The sequence below is a fragment of the Malus sylvestris genome, chromosome 1, assembly GCF_916048215.2.
Source record: "Malus sylvestris chromosome 1, drMalSylv7.2, whole genome shotgun sequence".
In the NCBI taxonomy this organism is placed as follows: Eukaryota; Viridiplantae; Streptophyta; class Magnoliopsida; order Rosales; family Rosaceae; genus Malus; species Malus sylvestris.
The window spans coordinates 26,933,044-26,948,463 of record NC_062260.1 but is presented as its reverse complement, the minus strand read 5'-3'; the positions used below and the strand labels follow the sequence as shown (position 1 = coordinate 26,948,463).

The 15,420-nt window shown below is 40.8% G+C and overlaps 2 protein-coding genes across 2 annotated transcripts; both read right to left on the bottom strand.

Moving 5' to 3' along the window:
* Nucleotides 1–305: 305 nt before the first annotated feature.
* LOC126619139 (uncharacterized) lies at nt 306–3,473 on the bottom strand. The gene is made up of 5 exons (XM_050287422.1): nt 3,022–3,473; nt 1,930–2,191; nt 1,633–1,829; nt 1,043–1,230; nt 306–951 (listed from the first exon to the last, which is right to left on the bottom strand). The coding sequence occupies exons 1-5, from the start codon at nt 3,114–3,116 to the stop codon at nt 665–667; spliced, it is 1,029 nt and encodes a 342-aa protein (XP_050143379.1). The 5' UTR covers nt 3,117–3,473; the 3' UTR covers nt 306–664.
* An 8,496-nt stretch (nt 3,474–11,969) lies between these two features.
* On the bottom strand, nt 11,970–12,998 carry LOC126628596 (uncharacterized). Its single transcript, XM_050298343.1, has 2 exons — nt 12,493–12,998; nt 11,970–12,376 (listed from the first exon to the last, which is right to left on the bottom strand). Exons 1-2 carry the CDS (start codon nt 12,916–12,918, stop codon nt 12,104–12,106), a joined length of 699 nt encoding a protein of 232 aa, XP_050154300.1. The 5' UTR covers nt 12,919–12,998; the 3' UTR covers nt 11,970–12,103.
* Nucleotides 12,999–15,420: the final 2,422 nt, after the last annotated feature.

The window sequence follows — 15,420 nt, the reverse complement described above, 5'->3', positions numbered from 1 at the left end:
ATAAGTGCTTCTTCCAAATAGCACTTAAAATGATTTTGCGACCCAAAATCAATTTCACTAAAAACGCTTTCAGTCATTTTAAATGCTCTTACGAACTCTACTATAGATAGAAAAACTTAAAAACACTTCTACCACCTCTTGGACTTCCAAGTACTATTCCAAAAAGCAATTGGACGTGGCTAAAGTTTTGAAACGTTAATAATAAAAGCGCTTATAGCAAAAACATTTATCAGCAAAAGCTTTTTACTATTTTTTTTTTATTGGTACCTTTCTCCATAAGCTATTCCAACACTGCATAAACAACATCACCACACAACATCCTAAAATGGTATTCGACAAAGATTTACAGCACAATTCAGTAACTTGAGAATTCAAATCTTACATCTAAAAGTTTCCAGGAAAAAAAACCAACACAACGACCTGGAAATCCGGATTCCATCAGAGGAAGTAGCCCACCGTAGACAGCGGAAACAATTTGACCGATACCAATGCGAAATGCAAAATCAAACGGAACCACATCACGGTAAGCATTTCGGAGAAACGCATACACATGAGGAAAAAAGGAGAACATTTTACGAACTAACTGCGCTGAGCATGTCATGTACTTTCGAGTCTTTGATACAATCCACCATTGGATCACTTCATGCTTTTCGATTCAGATCTACTACTTTGCTTTCTTAAGGAGAGCCGATGTAACAAACTCGGCATCATCCCTCACAAAACTCCACCAGAGGTATGTAATAGGTATGTTGATTGCATTCCAGAGAGCGTGCGCGTCAATAAAGCCTTGGTAAGGTGGGAAGTCATATATCTCGAAGAGCAGGGCAAGGGCTTCTCCTGCCACTACCGCCCACAACTTGCAGCGCGATGGATGGCAACTGACACCAGCCCAAACTGCCCATGTAAGAAGCTGAATGATGCCCATGGCCATGCACACTTTCATGTTCAAACCTGCAAAACTTGTAAGCTCATTGCCACGGCAAATAGTTTTGTATTAAAAGCAACAAAAAGTTTGGCTCAAATTTGCAACAGAATGTCTTACCGTAATCAAGTTTATAGAAGTTCAGGTACAGTATGTGTGTGGTGACGAATGCAATCAGCGGAGCACAAACCATGACCCTTGCAGCCTCATCTCTCACATTAAACGCTCGAATTAGGGTCACAATGAGTGAAAATCCAAGTAGTGCTACAGAAGAAGAATAATCTAGCTTCTCTGTCAACTCGACATCTCTACATTGGATAACAAAGCAGCAGTTAAAAACTGTCTGAAAACAATTAATGTTATCATATCAAAATCGTGTTCTTCCCTCACACCAGGCACAATCAACACGCAAAAGTTTTGTATTCGTTACGAGGTCAGTACCACAAGCTACAGCATAATCTTGCTGTTGAAATTTAGCAGAGAAAAATTCTGGCCTATGGAATACCCTAATTCCATATGCACAACACTACACTAAATCTTGTCCTGCTGTTATAAATTGCGACCATCAATTTGTTTAAATCGATAGGTTGCGAGGTCTAAGAAGTACAAAGTACTAAAATATTTATCTTTTGCATAAGTTGACATTTTGGAGCAGATCACGGTTGTATGTATAAATCATTACGCTGTCAAAGGAATTTAAAACCACTTACCGGCTGTGAAATACACCACTCCAAAACCAGGCATTCATTGCCAAGATCCCATAGATGTGCCACATACCAGTATATTCATAGTACGTCTTCTTATTTGGATTCAACGGCAACTTGTAGTATATAAGGATGAAAAAAGATATCCAGCCATGAAATTGAATGGCAAGATTGATAGCGGAGAGAGCAACAGCAACCGGTTCCTAAACAAGTTCGTTGAATGGTTAGGCCATATCAGCAAGTAAATTAACTTATTTAGATTAGTAATCAACTAATTTGCTCTACTAAATATCAGCGGAAGACCTGGATGCCATAAACACGCTGAAACGGCCATTTCCCATGGTATTTGACAGGTTTATGGCCGAGTTCCTCTCTCTCTTCCTCCCTTGCAAACATGCAGTGGTACCTGCAGTCACTGCGGCAGTCCCATTGTTTCCAGCGCAAATAGAGGGGCTCTTGCATGTACCACGGACCATCAATAGGTTTCCCATCGGATGAAAATTTACAGTGTTGAAAGCATGTGTCCCCTACACACCCAGATTTTTCGCACTCCGCCACACAAGACCTGGAAAACCCATAAAAATCATAATGGTTATCACCCAACAGCCATGAAACAAGCAACATATAGATGAATACGATACAAGAGAACACCTAATGAACTTCCGTGAATGTAAATTTTGTACTTGTGAAATCACATCAATCAAATAGCATAACCAATATAGGGCTCGTTTGGAAGTGCTTTTAAAATGATTGAAAGCGCTTTTGGTGAAATTGATATTGGGTTCCAAAAGCACTTTAATTGCATTTTGGGAGAAGCACTGTGTTTCTTGCAGAAAATCACTTTTCCAGGATCCACTTGAACTTTTACTAAGGATTGATTTCAAAGACATTCTCGCCAAAAGCATAACAATCATTTTAAAAGTACTTCCAAACCCATTCGCCTAAAGCTCCCAAATAAAGAACTTTCATCATTATCTGCATTAATGCTAGTTAACAATAAAAGATTTCAAATTTATTTTTCCCTAGCATTAAATGATTGTTCAATTTTCATAATTATCTTCACAATCTAAATCCATCAAGTAACAAAAACATCACACTAATCGTTGATTCGTTGTACGGAATACACGAAACTTAGTCCAGATTTTCGAGTTTTCAACCACGAAAACACGAAAACTCGATCAAATTTCTAATAAATTTGGCTATACAAACAACTAAACGAAGCTCATCAATCAAACAGTGAGAGCATTCAACTAAACTAAAATACTTCAAATAAACAACTCAATGAGCTCGAATATTATAAATAAACCAAACCAAATCAAATACTGATACGAACTTGGAAGCGAAATTCCAAGTCCTTTCAGAAACCAAGCAAAAATCTCAGAAAGGAAGGCATACTTGTAAATCGGATCAGCATCGCCATCACTGGCGCGAAGAGCAGGAAGCAGAGAGGAGAGGAAAGCGAGGAGAAGAATGCAACGAAGCTGCGCCATCGGGCTCTCGGAAGCAGAAAGTCAACAGCGGAAGAATCTTCTGGAGGTTTCTAGAGCTGGCGAGGAATGTTCGTGTGGAGATGCGACTGCCTGCGTCCCATGGAACCGCGAACTGGTTAGAGAGAGAGAGAGAGAGAGACGGCGGAGGATGAGGATAAGCAGAGGGAGGTGGCGGAGGAGGAGCTGAGGACGGAGGAGGAGCTGAGTGGAGTAGCGAGAGAGGAGGAGTTGAGGTGATTTGGGTGGTGAATCGAGGCGATGGGGTGGAGACCAGAATCTCGTGAGGGTCCTCTTCTCGACTCTTGGCGATACTCCAGGAGACACGTGGGCGGAAAATGGACGTGCTGATGCTCTCTCTATATATATATATATATATATATATATATATATATATATATATATATATATCTCTCTCTCTCCCTCTCTCTCTTTCTCTCTCTTTCTCTCTCTCTCAATTTTTTATTGTTTCCTTTTTCGAGTCCCTGTTTTGCCCGTGACGCAGTCAAACAATGACGACGTTAATGGTAAAAACTTGGTCATCTTCATTCTTCATACGTAAATTAATCAATTTATAGGTGAAATTTTGACCTTCTTTATAAATTATAGGTCAAATTAATCAATTTATAGGTGAAAATTTGACCTTCTTTATAAATTATAGGTCAAATTAATCAATTTATAGGTAAAAATTTGGTTCAAAAATAAAAAAGTCAAGGGTTTCAGTTTTTAGCATTAACATTCTTTTTGAAATGTCACCTGAACTTGGTTCCAAACATTTGACCTCCTTTTTAGTAGGAGGTGGACAAATAAATTGATTTTTGACATTTGATCTTTTTTTCACAAGTTTTCTATTTTTTTTTTTGGGTACGCACTCTAAAACTTTGATTGGTAGAAAAACATGTTTTCTATTTTTTTTTAATTGGTTGCAAGTTTTAAGAAACTCCGCCTATGTAAGTTTATCTTACATGGCCGGTCCCAAACCCGGGTAAAGGAGGAGGGGGAGGGCGTCAGGTAGTCGACAGCCGGCACTCCACAGTTACGTCGAATCCTTATGAAAATGAATTCAGAACGAAATCGCGCTAAAGCTAGGGCGTCACCCGTAAGTGGCGCGCTGTGTGGCCCGAGCACAGTGATAAGTGAGCAAGGGTCGTTGTATCTCCATAGGCACCCGGATGCAGTGTTAAATGAGCAAGGGGGCCATAGAAACTTCTTTTCGAACGACTCCACTCAAAGTTGTTTGGGAGCATATGCACCTATCAACTTTACACGGGACACACAAAAGAAGTACTTTGATTCCATTGGAGGGGGGAGGGTGAAGAAGCTAGGACAGAAGGGTAGAGTTCAGGAGAGTAGAATGCGTTTAGGAACGTGGAATATAGGAACGTGGAATATAGGAACCTTAACGGGAAAATCCATGGAAGTAGTGGAAGTTATGGTGAGGAGAATGATAAATATTATGTGCCTACAAGAAACTAAGTGGGTTGGTCTTAAGGCAAAGGATCTAGAAAACTCAGGGTTTAAACTTTGGTACTCGGGCACAAATAGAACGAGAAACGGTGTTGGCATCATCGTGGACAAGACCTTGACACAAGATGTTGTAGATGTCAAGAGGGTAGGAGATAGAATCATGGCAATCAAGATTGTAATAGGACAAGAACTTATCAATGTGATTAGTGCGTACGCACCTCAAGTAGGGTTGGATATGAGTTCGAAGGAGAAATTTTGGGAAGACCTTGGAGACTTGGTGCAAGGAATTGCTCAGATGGAGAAGTTATTTATAGGAGGAGATTTAAATGGACACGTGGGCAGGGAGACAGGCAACTATGGAGGTTTTCATGGTGGCCATGGTTTTGGGGAGAGAAACGAGGATGGGGAAGCTATCTTGGATTTTGCAATGGCATATGATCTCTTCTTAGCCAACACCTTCTTTAAGAAGAGAGAAGAACATGTGATCACCTACAAGAGTGGGTCGTCAAAAACACAAATAGATTTTCTTCTAATGAGGAAAGGGGATCGTATAACTTGTAAGGATTGCAAAGTTATACCAGGAGAGAGCGTGGCTAATCAACATCGCTTGTTGGTGATGGATGTACATATCAAAAGAGTGAGAAAAAAGAACAAGACTTTGAAGTGCCCAAGGACTAGATGGTGGAATCTAAAAGAAGAAAAACAAGTCATTTTCAAAGAGAAAGTAATCACCCAGTGTGTGTGGGATAGAGAGGGGGAAGCTAGCCAAATGTGGGATTCCATGGCTAGTTGTATCCGAAAAGTAGCAAAAGAGGTGTTAGGAGAGTCCAAGGGCTTTGCCCCACACCAAAAGGAATATTGGTGATGGAATGAGGAGGTACAAACAAAGGTGAAGGCTAAGAAGGAATGTTGTAAAGCCTTATACAAGGATATGACCGATGAAAATGGTGAAAGGTATAGAAAAGCGAAGCAAGAGGTGAAGAAAGCTGTGAGAGAAGCTAAGTTAGCGGCTTATGATGATATGTATAAGCGACTAGATACCAAAGAAGAAGAGTTGGATATCTATAAACTAGCTAGAGCAAGGGAAAAGAAGACAAGGGACCTAAACCAAGTGAGGTGCATCAAGGATGAGGATGGAAAGGTTCTTGCTACAGAGAACGCGGTTAAAGATAGATAGAGAGGTTATTTTCATAATCTTTTCAATGAAGGACATGAAAGGAGTGCTTCTTTAGGGGAGTTGAGTAACTCAGAAGAGTGTAGAAACTACTCTTTTTATCGTCGAATCCGGAAGGAAGAAGTGGTTGTAGCTTTGAAGAAGATAAAGCATAGAAAAGCAGTAGGCCCAAACAATATACCAATCGAAGTGTGGAAAGTTTTGGGAGGGACAGGTGTAACATGGCTCACTGACCTTTTCAATAGGATTTTGAAAACGAAGAAGATGTCAAATGAATGGCGAACGAGCACTTTGGTGCCTATTTACAAGAATAAGGGCGACGTACAAAATTGCATGAACTATAGGGGTATTAAGCTAATGAGTCATACAATGAAGCTCTGGGAGAGAGTCAATGAGCATAGATTGAGGCAAGAGACACGGGTTTCGGACAACCAATTCGGGTTCATGCCAGGGCGCTCAACCATGGAGGCAATCTATCTCTTACGAAGATTGATGGAAAGATATAGAGATGGGAAAAAGGATTTACACATGGTCTTTATAGATTTGGAAAAAGCGTATGATAGGGTCCCAAGAGACATTCTTTGGAGGATTTTAGAGAAGAAAGGAGTACGAGTAGCATATATCCAAGCTATAAAGGATATGTATGAATGAGCAAAGACTGCCGTAAGAACTCATGAAGGACAAACCGAAAGCTTTCCCATAACTGTAGGATTACATCAAGGCTCATCCTTAAGTCCTTACGTTTTTGCGTTAGTAATGGATGAGTTAACAGGACATATTCAAGATGATATTCCTTGGTGTATGCTTTTCGCAGACGATATAGTGTTGATAGATGAAACTCAGGAAGGGGTAAATGCAAAGCTTAACCTTTGGAGAGAAGTGTTGGAATCTAAAGGTCTTCGCCTAAGCCGATCAAAGACAGAATATATGGAGTGCAAGTTCAGTGCAAATGAAGGCCAAAATGAGTTTGGGGTGAGGATCGGAAATCAAGAAATACCAAAGAGCGATCGTTTTCGTTACCTAGGATCTATCTTGAAAAAGAACGGAGAATTAGATGGAGATCTCAACCATAGAATACAAGCTGGATGGATGAAGTGGAAGAGTGCATCCGGCGTGTTGTGTGACCGCCGTATGCCATTGAAGCTCAAGGGAAAAATTTATAGGACGGCAATAAGGCCGACGATGCTGTATGGCACAGAATGTTGGGCGGTGAAGCATCAACACGTACACAAAATGGGTGTAGCGGAGATGAGGATGCTTCGTTGGATGTGTGGGCACACAAGAAAGGATAAGATTAGGAATGAGGATATCCGGGGTAAAGTAGGAGTAGCCGAAATTGAAAGAAATATGAGAGAAAATCGGTTACGGTGGTTTGGACATGAGCAAAGAAGGTCTACTGACGCTCCGATTAGAAGATGCGACTATGGGACAGAGGTTCAGGGCCGAAGGGGTAGAGGAAGACCTAGGAAAACTTTGGAAGAGACTATAAGAAAAGACTTAGAGTACTTGGATCTAACGGAGGACATGACACAGGACCGAGCACAATGGCGTTCAAAGATTCATATAGCCGATCCCACTCAGTGACTTGGATTTTCCAAGTCTCCAACCGAGAAGTTTTCCTCACTCGGGAAATTAAGGGAATACTACCTCAACCTACATGCTCCACTCACAAAGCTTCAACAAAAGAAAATTCAGAGAACTTAGCGAAGAAGGCTTTGGTGTATTCAACACAATACGTTGAAATGAAGGAAAACTATTTATTGATATCCCCGATAAGTCACAAATATGTACATATACATGAGTCAAAATAAACAAACAAGCGGGAGCCTTCACAAAGGTTGCTTAGGAGAAGTCTCAGCAGTCGGTAGAGCCCCAGAAAGAGCAGGCACTGGAGGGGGATCATTTGGAGCCTCAGTACTGGACAGAACCCTAGAAGGAGGAGGCAGCAGAGGTTGATCATTTGGAGCTTCATTATGCGGTACAGCCCCAGAAGACGAGGGCAATAAATGCCTTTGGAACAAACCCACAAATCTCTGATGATCAAGTAAAACCTGACCATCAGATTCCTTCATCTGGTCAAGCTTCCTCTTCATGTTTGTAGCATAGTCATGTGCGAGCCGGTGCAACTGTTTATTCTCATGCGTGAGCCCTCTAATCTTATGTTTGAGACTCATCACTTCAACCGCCAATGATTCAACTTGGCGGGTTCGAGCAAATAGGCGTTGGCCATGTTAGACACAGAACCTGCACACTGAACACTGAGAGCCAGAGAATCCTTAACAGCCAACTCATCAGACCGTTTGGAAAGTAGTCTGTTATCTTTGGGAGTGAGAAGGTTCCTGGCCACTACCGCATCGGTCATATCATTCTTCATCATGGAATCCCCAACAGTAAGAGGACCAGTAGGGGAGACGAATGATGGGCGCCATATGTTGTCTGGAGAAGGCGTGACTGCCTCTTCAACAAGGTTCAAGTCAAAACGACGGTCGGAGGGGCCATACATTTTCAAAGGTGTTAAAGAGAGAAGAGGTCGGACAAATCAAGATCTTAGAAGTGCAAGAATGGAGCTTCTACTGGTGGAGATTCAAGTGTGCTTTGGAACTTAATGCCAGCCTCTATAAAAAATCTGCACTCGACGGAGCTTCAGAAATCGAAGAGGAGTTTGCTTTCTCAAAAGCTGGGCTGCTCAGAGACCACGAGACGTTTGCTTTCTCAAAAGTTGGGCTGCTCAAAGACCACGAAGGCCGATCTCAGAAATCGAAGAGGCGCTTGTTTTCTCAAAAGCTGGGCTGCTCAGAGACCACGAGGGCCGATCTTAGAAATCGAAGAGGCACCTACTTTTCCAGCCTTGTCAGCACCTGTCAGCTTTGCGAAAATTATGGGCATTATGTCGAAGATTTCTGGTGAAGTAGAAAGCACATGAATCTTACTGTTCAATCACCCACTTCCCACACGCAACATTAGCTCATGGGTACCACAAATAACTTTGCAAAAGTTCTCTGACAAAGTTGAGACACGTGAAGCTTGCAGCTCCCACTACACCGCTCTGACCAAGAAGGGTAAAAGAATAGCAAAGAAACAGCACTAACAAAGTTTAGACACATAAATTTTGAAGGTCTAGCTACCATATTATTACCCACAAGGGTAAAGGAATAGTACCACTGCTGGATAATTGGAAAGTCCCTGTGTGTCAACCTCTGTGCTTCGTGGCAAGATAGACTAGCAAACATGCCCAACCTTTTCTCACATTCGAGAAAACACTCCCAACAAGATTGCTTGCTCCAAAATCGAAGAGGCACCGCCCTCCGAATCTCGAGAGCCAGACTCCCAACATGATTACTTTCTCAAAAATCGAAGAGACACCGCTCTCCGAATCTCGAGAGCCAGACCCCTAGCAAGATGACTTTCTCAAAAATCGAAAAGACATCGTTCTCCGAATCTCGAGAGCCAGATCTCCGACAGGATTGCTTGTTCGAAAACCGAAGAGGCACCACTTTCCCAACTTCAAGAGCCGGATCTCCTTGGATAAAGCTTGTCTGTAATCTTTACACGCAATATCAGCTTTCCAGATACCATAGACCACTTTTTCAAAGTGCTCTGACAAAGTTAAAACATGTGAAGCTGGCAGCTCCCACTACCGTGTTATGACCAAGCAGGGTAAAGGAATAGCATTACTACTTGTTGTTAGGGAGACTCCTATATATGTTGACCTCTATCCCCAACAGACAGGCATACCTGCAAAAATGCTCAACCCTTCCTCATATCTGATAGGGCACTCCCAAAGAAGCCTTTCGAAATATTCAGCTTTCTTTCCCCCCGATAATACCTCTGCAAACAAGCTATATTAGAGCAAGAATATCTCATATCATCAGGGTTAAAAGCAAGAGTATCCCATATCATGTTTTTTCCCTGTCTTTTCCTTTGGCCTTGTTCTTACCTACAAGACAAGGAGAAAGAGAGCAATCAGCCAGCACTTGGAATCAAGCTTCCAGTCAGGAACTGACTGCCTGGAACCCCTTACTTGATTACTTACCTGGCATTGCTCTCGAGTACTCATCTTCAACATCTTATGCTTCCAGGGAAGATACCGCATCTGCCCGAGGAACATATAGGGCAAGTGAGAAGGATACAAGGAAGCATGTGGAGACAAACGTAACAGCACACGTGCCGATACATCCACTACTCTGTCAAAAGCAAAAGTATCCCATATCAGCAGGGTCGAACGTACTATAGATTTGATGGACTTGTTTTGACCCTCAAATTCTTCAGTCGGCCTTATACTCTGGAGGAAACCAGAAAACCCTCCAGCCCAGTTCAAGAATAAGCCTGTGGAAAGTTACTTCTTCAAAAGCAAAAGTATCCCATATCTTCTCTTCTCATTTTTCTTCTCTTTATCCTTCATGCTGCCTGCAAGATAGGGAGAATGTGAACAATCAGCCGGAACTCGAAATCAAAGTTCTGATCTGGGACTGATTGCTTGGAGCTCTGATTGCTTACCTTGTCTATCACCTCTTTCAGCAGATCCCCTAGCTCGGCGACTTGGAGGACTCCTACTACATGGTTTGTATCGCGCTTGACCAAGCCTGAAACTACAAGTAAGCTTCATGTGAAATTGATACATTACCTTGTGCATCTCCACCAGTTAAAGATACCACCCCTGGATGGAGGAAGAGTACTTTCAGAGAAGATGTCACATCTACCTACGAGACAGATAAGGCAAGTCAAGACGATACCACACTCCGGAACTTAGAAGTTTCGTGATTACGAGATCATTCTCCCACAATATTTCCTAATGTCATTTGTACTAAATCATTCACTTGTACTCACTAAAAGAGAGCTTAAACCTATGTACTTGTGTAAACCCTTCACAATTAATGAGAACTCTTCTATTTCGTGGACGTAGCCAATATGGGTGAACCACGTACATCTGGTGTTTGCTTTCCTATCTCTATCGATTTATATACTTATCCACACTAATGACCGGAGCAATCTAGCGACGATCACAAAAAGCGACTGTTTTCGCTACCTAGGATCTATCTTGCAAGAGAACGGAGAATTAGATGGAGATCTCAACCATAGAATACAAGCTGGATGGATGAAGTGTAAGAGTGCATCCGGCGTGTTGTGTGATCGTCGTAGGTCACTGAAGCTCAAGGGAAAATTTTATAGGACGGCAATAAGGCCAGCGATGTTGTATGACACAGAATGTTGGGCGGTGAAGCATCAACACGTACACAAAATGGGTGTAGCGGAGATAAGGATGCTTCGTGGGATGCTTCGTGGGATGTGTGGGCACACGAGAAAGGAGAAGATTGTGAATAAGGATATCCGAGGTAAAGTAGGAGTAGCCGAAGTTGAAGGAAAGATGAGAGAAAATCGGTTACGGTGGTTTGAACATGTGCAAAGAAGGCCTACTGACGCTTCGGTTCGAAGATGTGACTACGGAACAGAGGTTCGGGGCCGAAGGGGTAGAGGAAGACCTAGGAAAACTTTGGAAGAGACCCTAAGAAAAGACTTAGAGTACTTGGATCTAACGGAGGACATGACACAAAACCGAGCGCAATGGCGTTCTAGGATTCATATAGCCGACCCCACTTAGTGGGAAAAGGCTTTGTTGTTGTTGTTGTTGTTGTTGTTGTTGGTTGCAAGTTTTAAGAATTCAATACAGTCCATCCCGTTTTTAAATAAAAAAAAGTGAAATATCCGAAATAATCTTGAAGAGGTGTGGGAGTTAAAAGTTCCGAAATAACTTTGAAATATTTTGAATGGAAAACTTAAGGCGAGATGACAAATGAATGATTTTGAAAATTTGATATAACAACAAACCCCTTAAGATTATGAAAAACTAAAATAGTTGAACAAATTCAATTCCAATCCTGATCATCGTTGCGAATGAATCTGGAGATGTCAAAGCCTTTCCTTTTTGTGGCATTAGAATTTGCTAATCAAGCACAATCCCAGTTTAGCAGGTTTTCATTTATTGGAGTTCTTTGCTGCAGGCCACCAGTGCATTGGATGCAGTTCAACGTTGGTGGTTGCTCACCGATTAAGCACAGTACGTATCAAAATGCGCATCAAATTGCTTTGTGCTCCGATGGAAGGATAGCTGAACTCGAACCCAAGACATCTCCGATCGTTGAAAACAAGCGAGCAATGACGGAGCAGACGGGTGAGTTCTACACTACTATATAGCATATGGAGAAAATGAACGTAAATTGTTAAACAATCGAATTCAGCTGCATATGAACATAAATCTGGCTCTACATATTTTTGCTTTCGTTCGACATTGACTTTGATTACGCGAAAGAGTACTACATTGCAGGGGCGATGATCGTCTCTCGTGAAACCACTAAGAGCTAGAGAAGGAAATAATAGCGTTCAAGTCGGCCAGGCATTCCGTGGGAAGGCCAAGGAAGGAGTTGATCAGAAAGTCATCGATGGGATCAACGGTTGCCACCCCAACAAGTCTGCACTTTCCTTGTTTATCCAACCTCTCCCCTCTTCCACTTCTCATCGTTCCTTTCGATTCCTCGGATGTCAATACCGTCTTCACCAGCAGCGGAGGTGCCTTGTATATACTCCCAACCGAAAACCAAAACTCCGCCTTGAATTCGAGATCAACCTGCAAAATAAAGTACCAAACAGTGGCTATGAAACAAACCAGTTAACATCGCTCTACTGCTAACCAGTTAGTAAGTTAATGCGACACTAAGAATTACTTTTGTCGAAGCATTTTACCTGGCCGGATTCTGGATTGATGCTCCCACTGAAGAACTCAGGGACAATGTCAATCTTCAAAAAGGGCGGCAATGGCAACCCCAAGAACTTTGTTGTTGCACTCTCCAATGGCGGGATATAGAGCCTTCCGATGTCAAACGACACCAAGACATCGCCATTCGAGTTGCTTTCCGTGACCTCTGTGGCAGACCCGGTTCCCGCTCCACCTTCAGCATTGTATTCAAAGTCAGGATACCTGGCTATGCCAAGCTTGCAGGCACTCAAAGTCTTGAAGTTTACGGTATAAAGTTTCGATTTTCGATCTTCGGTTTGAGAGTAAGAAGGGGAAGAGAAGGAGATGATGGTTTTGGTTCTGGGATTCTGGTTTTGAGTTGGGAATTTCCATAGAGCTGGAAGGTTGGAGGTGTTTATCCTGAAGCACCCCATTTTTGGCGGGTACCCTTCTTCTGTGTTTTGTGAAGATTAACTGAAAACTTTTCTTTTTTCTTTTTTTAATTTCCCACTGCAAAATTTGAGGCTGGTTTTGATTCTAAAAACCTTATCTTTTTATGTTGGAAGATTTAAATTCTATGTGATGACTGGCTGTGCAATTGAGACGTGTACATAGACAGGACGAGGATTGTCTGCCCTTCTAATTGTGGTGCCCTTCCATGCCCTCCTATTTTGTGCGGTCACGGTTAAACCATGTCAATATTTTATATTAATTTTTTAATAAGATAATAAGACAAAAAACAATAAAAATATAAAATATTAACGTGGCTTAACCATGGCCGCACAAAATAGAAGGGCATAGAAGGGCACCACAACTAGGAGGGCAGACAATCCTTATCCAGAAAAGTCTAAAGCAGAGAAGTGTGTCAGTGGTCCCCTCCATAACCAATTGCTGCCACCAATTTGCAAATAATTAGCAGATGTGAGTCAGATCAATTGATAATGGTGTGTTTATCAGTTAATTTTTTGTGTGTCCGCCAATCGGATTAGGTGAACTGTTTGACCAACTTACAGAGGCATGGAACCCTTGCATTGAGATGTTAAAATATACATTTAGTGTATATTTTTTTTTTAAATTATAGATGTTAAAATCACCATTAGGTGAGGTTTAAACAAAAAATAGCAAAACTTAATTTTGGTAATAGTCTTTCACCTTATATTTAGATAAAAGAAAAATTAACAAAGCAAAAAGGTTAAAATATCCTCAAAATATATTTTTCCGTGCAAGGAGCCCGACACGTTTTCTTTCTGAGCATCTGGGAGTTTGCCTTGTTCTATGTGCGCAAAGCCTGCCTCGTCTAGTGTGCCTACGTTCGCCTCGTTCTGCATGTGAGTTGTCTGCATTGTTTTGTGTGTCAGAAGACCGCCTCTTTTTGTCTCCACAAAGCCAGTGTCATTTTGGCGTGCACGAAGACAACCTCGTTTTCTATGCACAAGGCTAGCCTCGATTTGTGCGACTTATATCGCCTTGTTTTTTGTGCATGGAACTCACCTCGTTTTCTGTGCCATAAGCCTGCACTGTTTTCTGTGAGCGGAGCCTGCCTTGTTTTACATGTCATGGTTCACTTCGTTCAATGTGAGATGAGTTCGCCTCGTTTTATGTGCGTTGAGCCCGCCTAACACCCACGTTTTTTTTTTTTACAAAAATGCGAATTTTTATTTTCCCAAAATATTTTCCTAAGCATTAAGTTAAAACTTTTTAAGGAATTCGAAAGCAATTTTACAGCTTATTGACCAACAAATGTATATTTCGTAAAATATTTGAGTAAAAAACTAAAAAAATAAGTGAAAAACATAGTAGTAAGGCCCATATCATTGTCAAATGGGGTTCCACATTCAAGAATTTCAACAGAAAGTCTCATCTTAGTTTTCAAAACTTCACAATGAGGCGAAAGTGAAAATAAATAGATTGAACAGAGATTTATGTTCGAAATTGCAAAACCGACTGAAAACTGTGAGTGTTAGTCCATCTTTTTTTTCTTTTTTTTTTTGTAAATAATGCAAATTTTTTATTTTCTCAAAATATTTTTTGTGAGCATTAAGGAAATCTTTATAATGTATTTGGAAGCAGATTTATTATTTTTTGAGCAACAAATATATATTTAGCACTGGTCTAAAAATCAGCCTAGGCTCTGGGTAGTGGAACCCCGCCCCGATTTTGGGCAAGGCGTTTGGAAAAATCGGCTAGAAGCTAGGCGGCTCCTAGGCGGAGAGCTAGGTGGGACCTAGGCTATTTTTTTATTAATTGTGTGCTTTTTTTTTTGGTTGCATGATGATATACTTATGAAAATGGTGGGACCTAGGCTATTTTTTTATTAATTGTGTGCTTTTTTTTTTGTTGCATGATGATATACTTATGAAAATGGTGTACCTAATTTGCAAATGATGGATTTACTACAAGTTCATCCAATACTTATGGAAATGATGGATTTACTACAAGTTCATCCAATACTTATGGAAATGATGGATTTACTACAAGTTTATCATTATTTTATTATCCATACAAGTATAGTTTTTTTTTAGGTGTAAATAGACACTATTTACAAGATATATAATAAATTTATATAAATCCGTTTAGGCCACCTAGATACTAGGCCCATGCCTACCGTCCAACTAGCTTAGCGATTTTTAGAACCTTGATATTTAGTACAACATTTAAGCAGAGAAGTAAAAAAATATAGAGATGTTAAAATGTATATTTAGTGTATATTTAAAAAAAAAATAGAGATGTTAAAATCGTCTGTATGTGAGGTTTAAACAAAAAATAGCAAAATTTTGTTTTGAATAGTCTTTCACCCTCTTTTGGTTCACAAATAAGGTTCTATTAATAAGTAGTTTTCATTTAGATAAAAGAAAAATTAACAAAAAATAAAAAAACACAAGATTCAAATATCTTTAAATTTCAGTTGTATCTGTAACAAAAATGTCTATCAACGG

Excerpts from the sequence above, each read along its gene's own strand:
- LOC126619139 (XM_050287422.1), bottom strand. The coding sequence starts at position 3,116 with ATGGCGCAGCTTCGTTGCATTCTTCTCCTCGCTTTCCTCTCCTCTCTG. Across the intron at positions 2,192-3,021 it reads GATGCTGATCCGATTTACAA|GTCTTGTGTGGCGGAGTGCG; the intron begins GTATGCCTTCCT and ends TGGGTTTTCCAG. Across the intron at positions 1,231-1,632 it reads AGTGGTGTATTTCACAGCCG|AGATGTCGAGTTGACAGAGA; the intron begins GTAAGTGGTTTT and ends TATCCAATGTAG.
- LOC126628596 (XM_050298343.1), bottom strand. The coding sequence starts at position 12,918 with ATGGGGTGCTTCAGGATAAACACCTCCAACCTTCCAGCTCTATGGAAA. Across the intron at positions 12,377-12,492 it reads TCAATCCAGAATCCGGCCAG|GTTGATCTCGAATTCAAGGC; the intron begins GTAAAATGCTTC and ends TTTATTTTGCAG.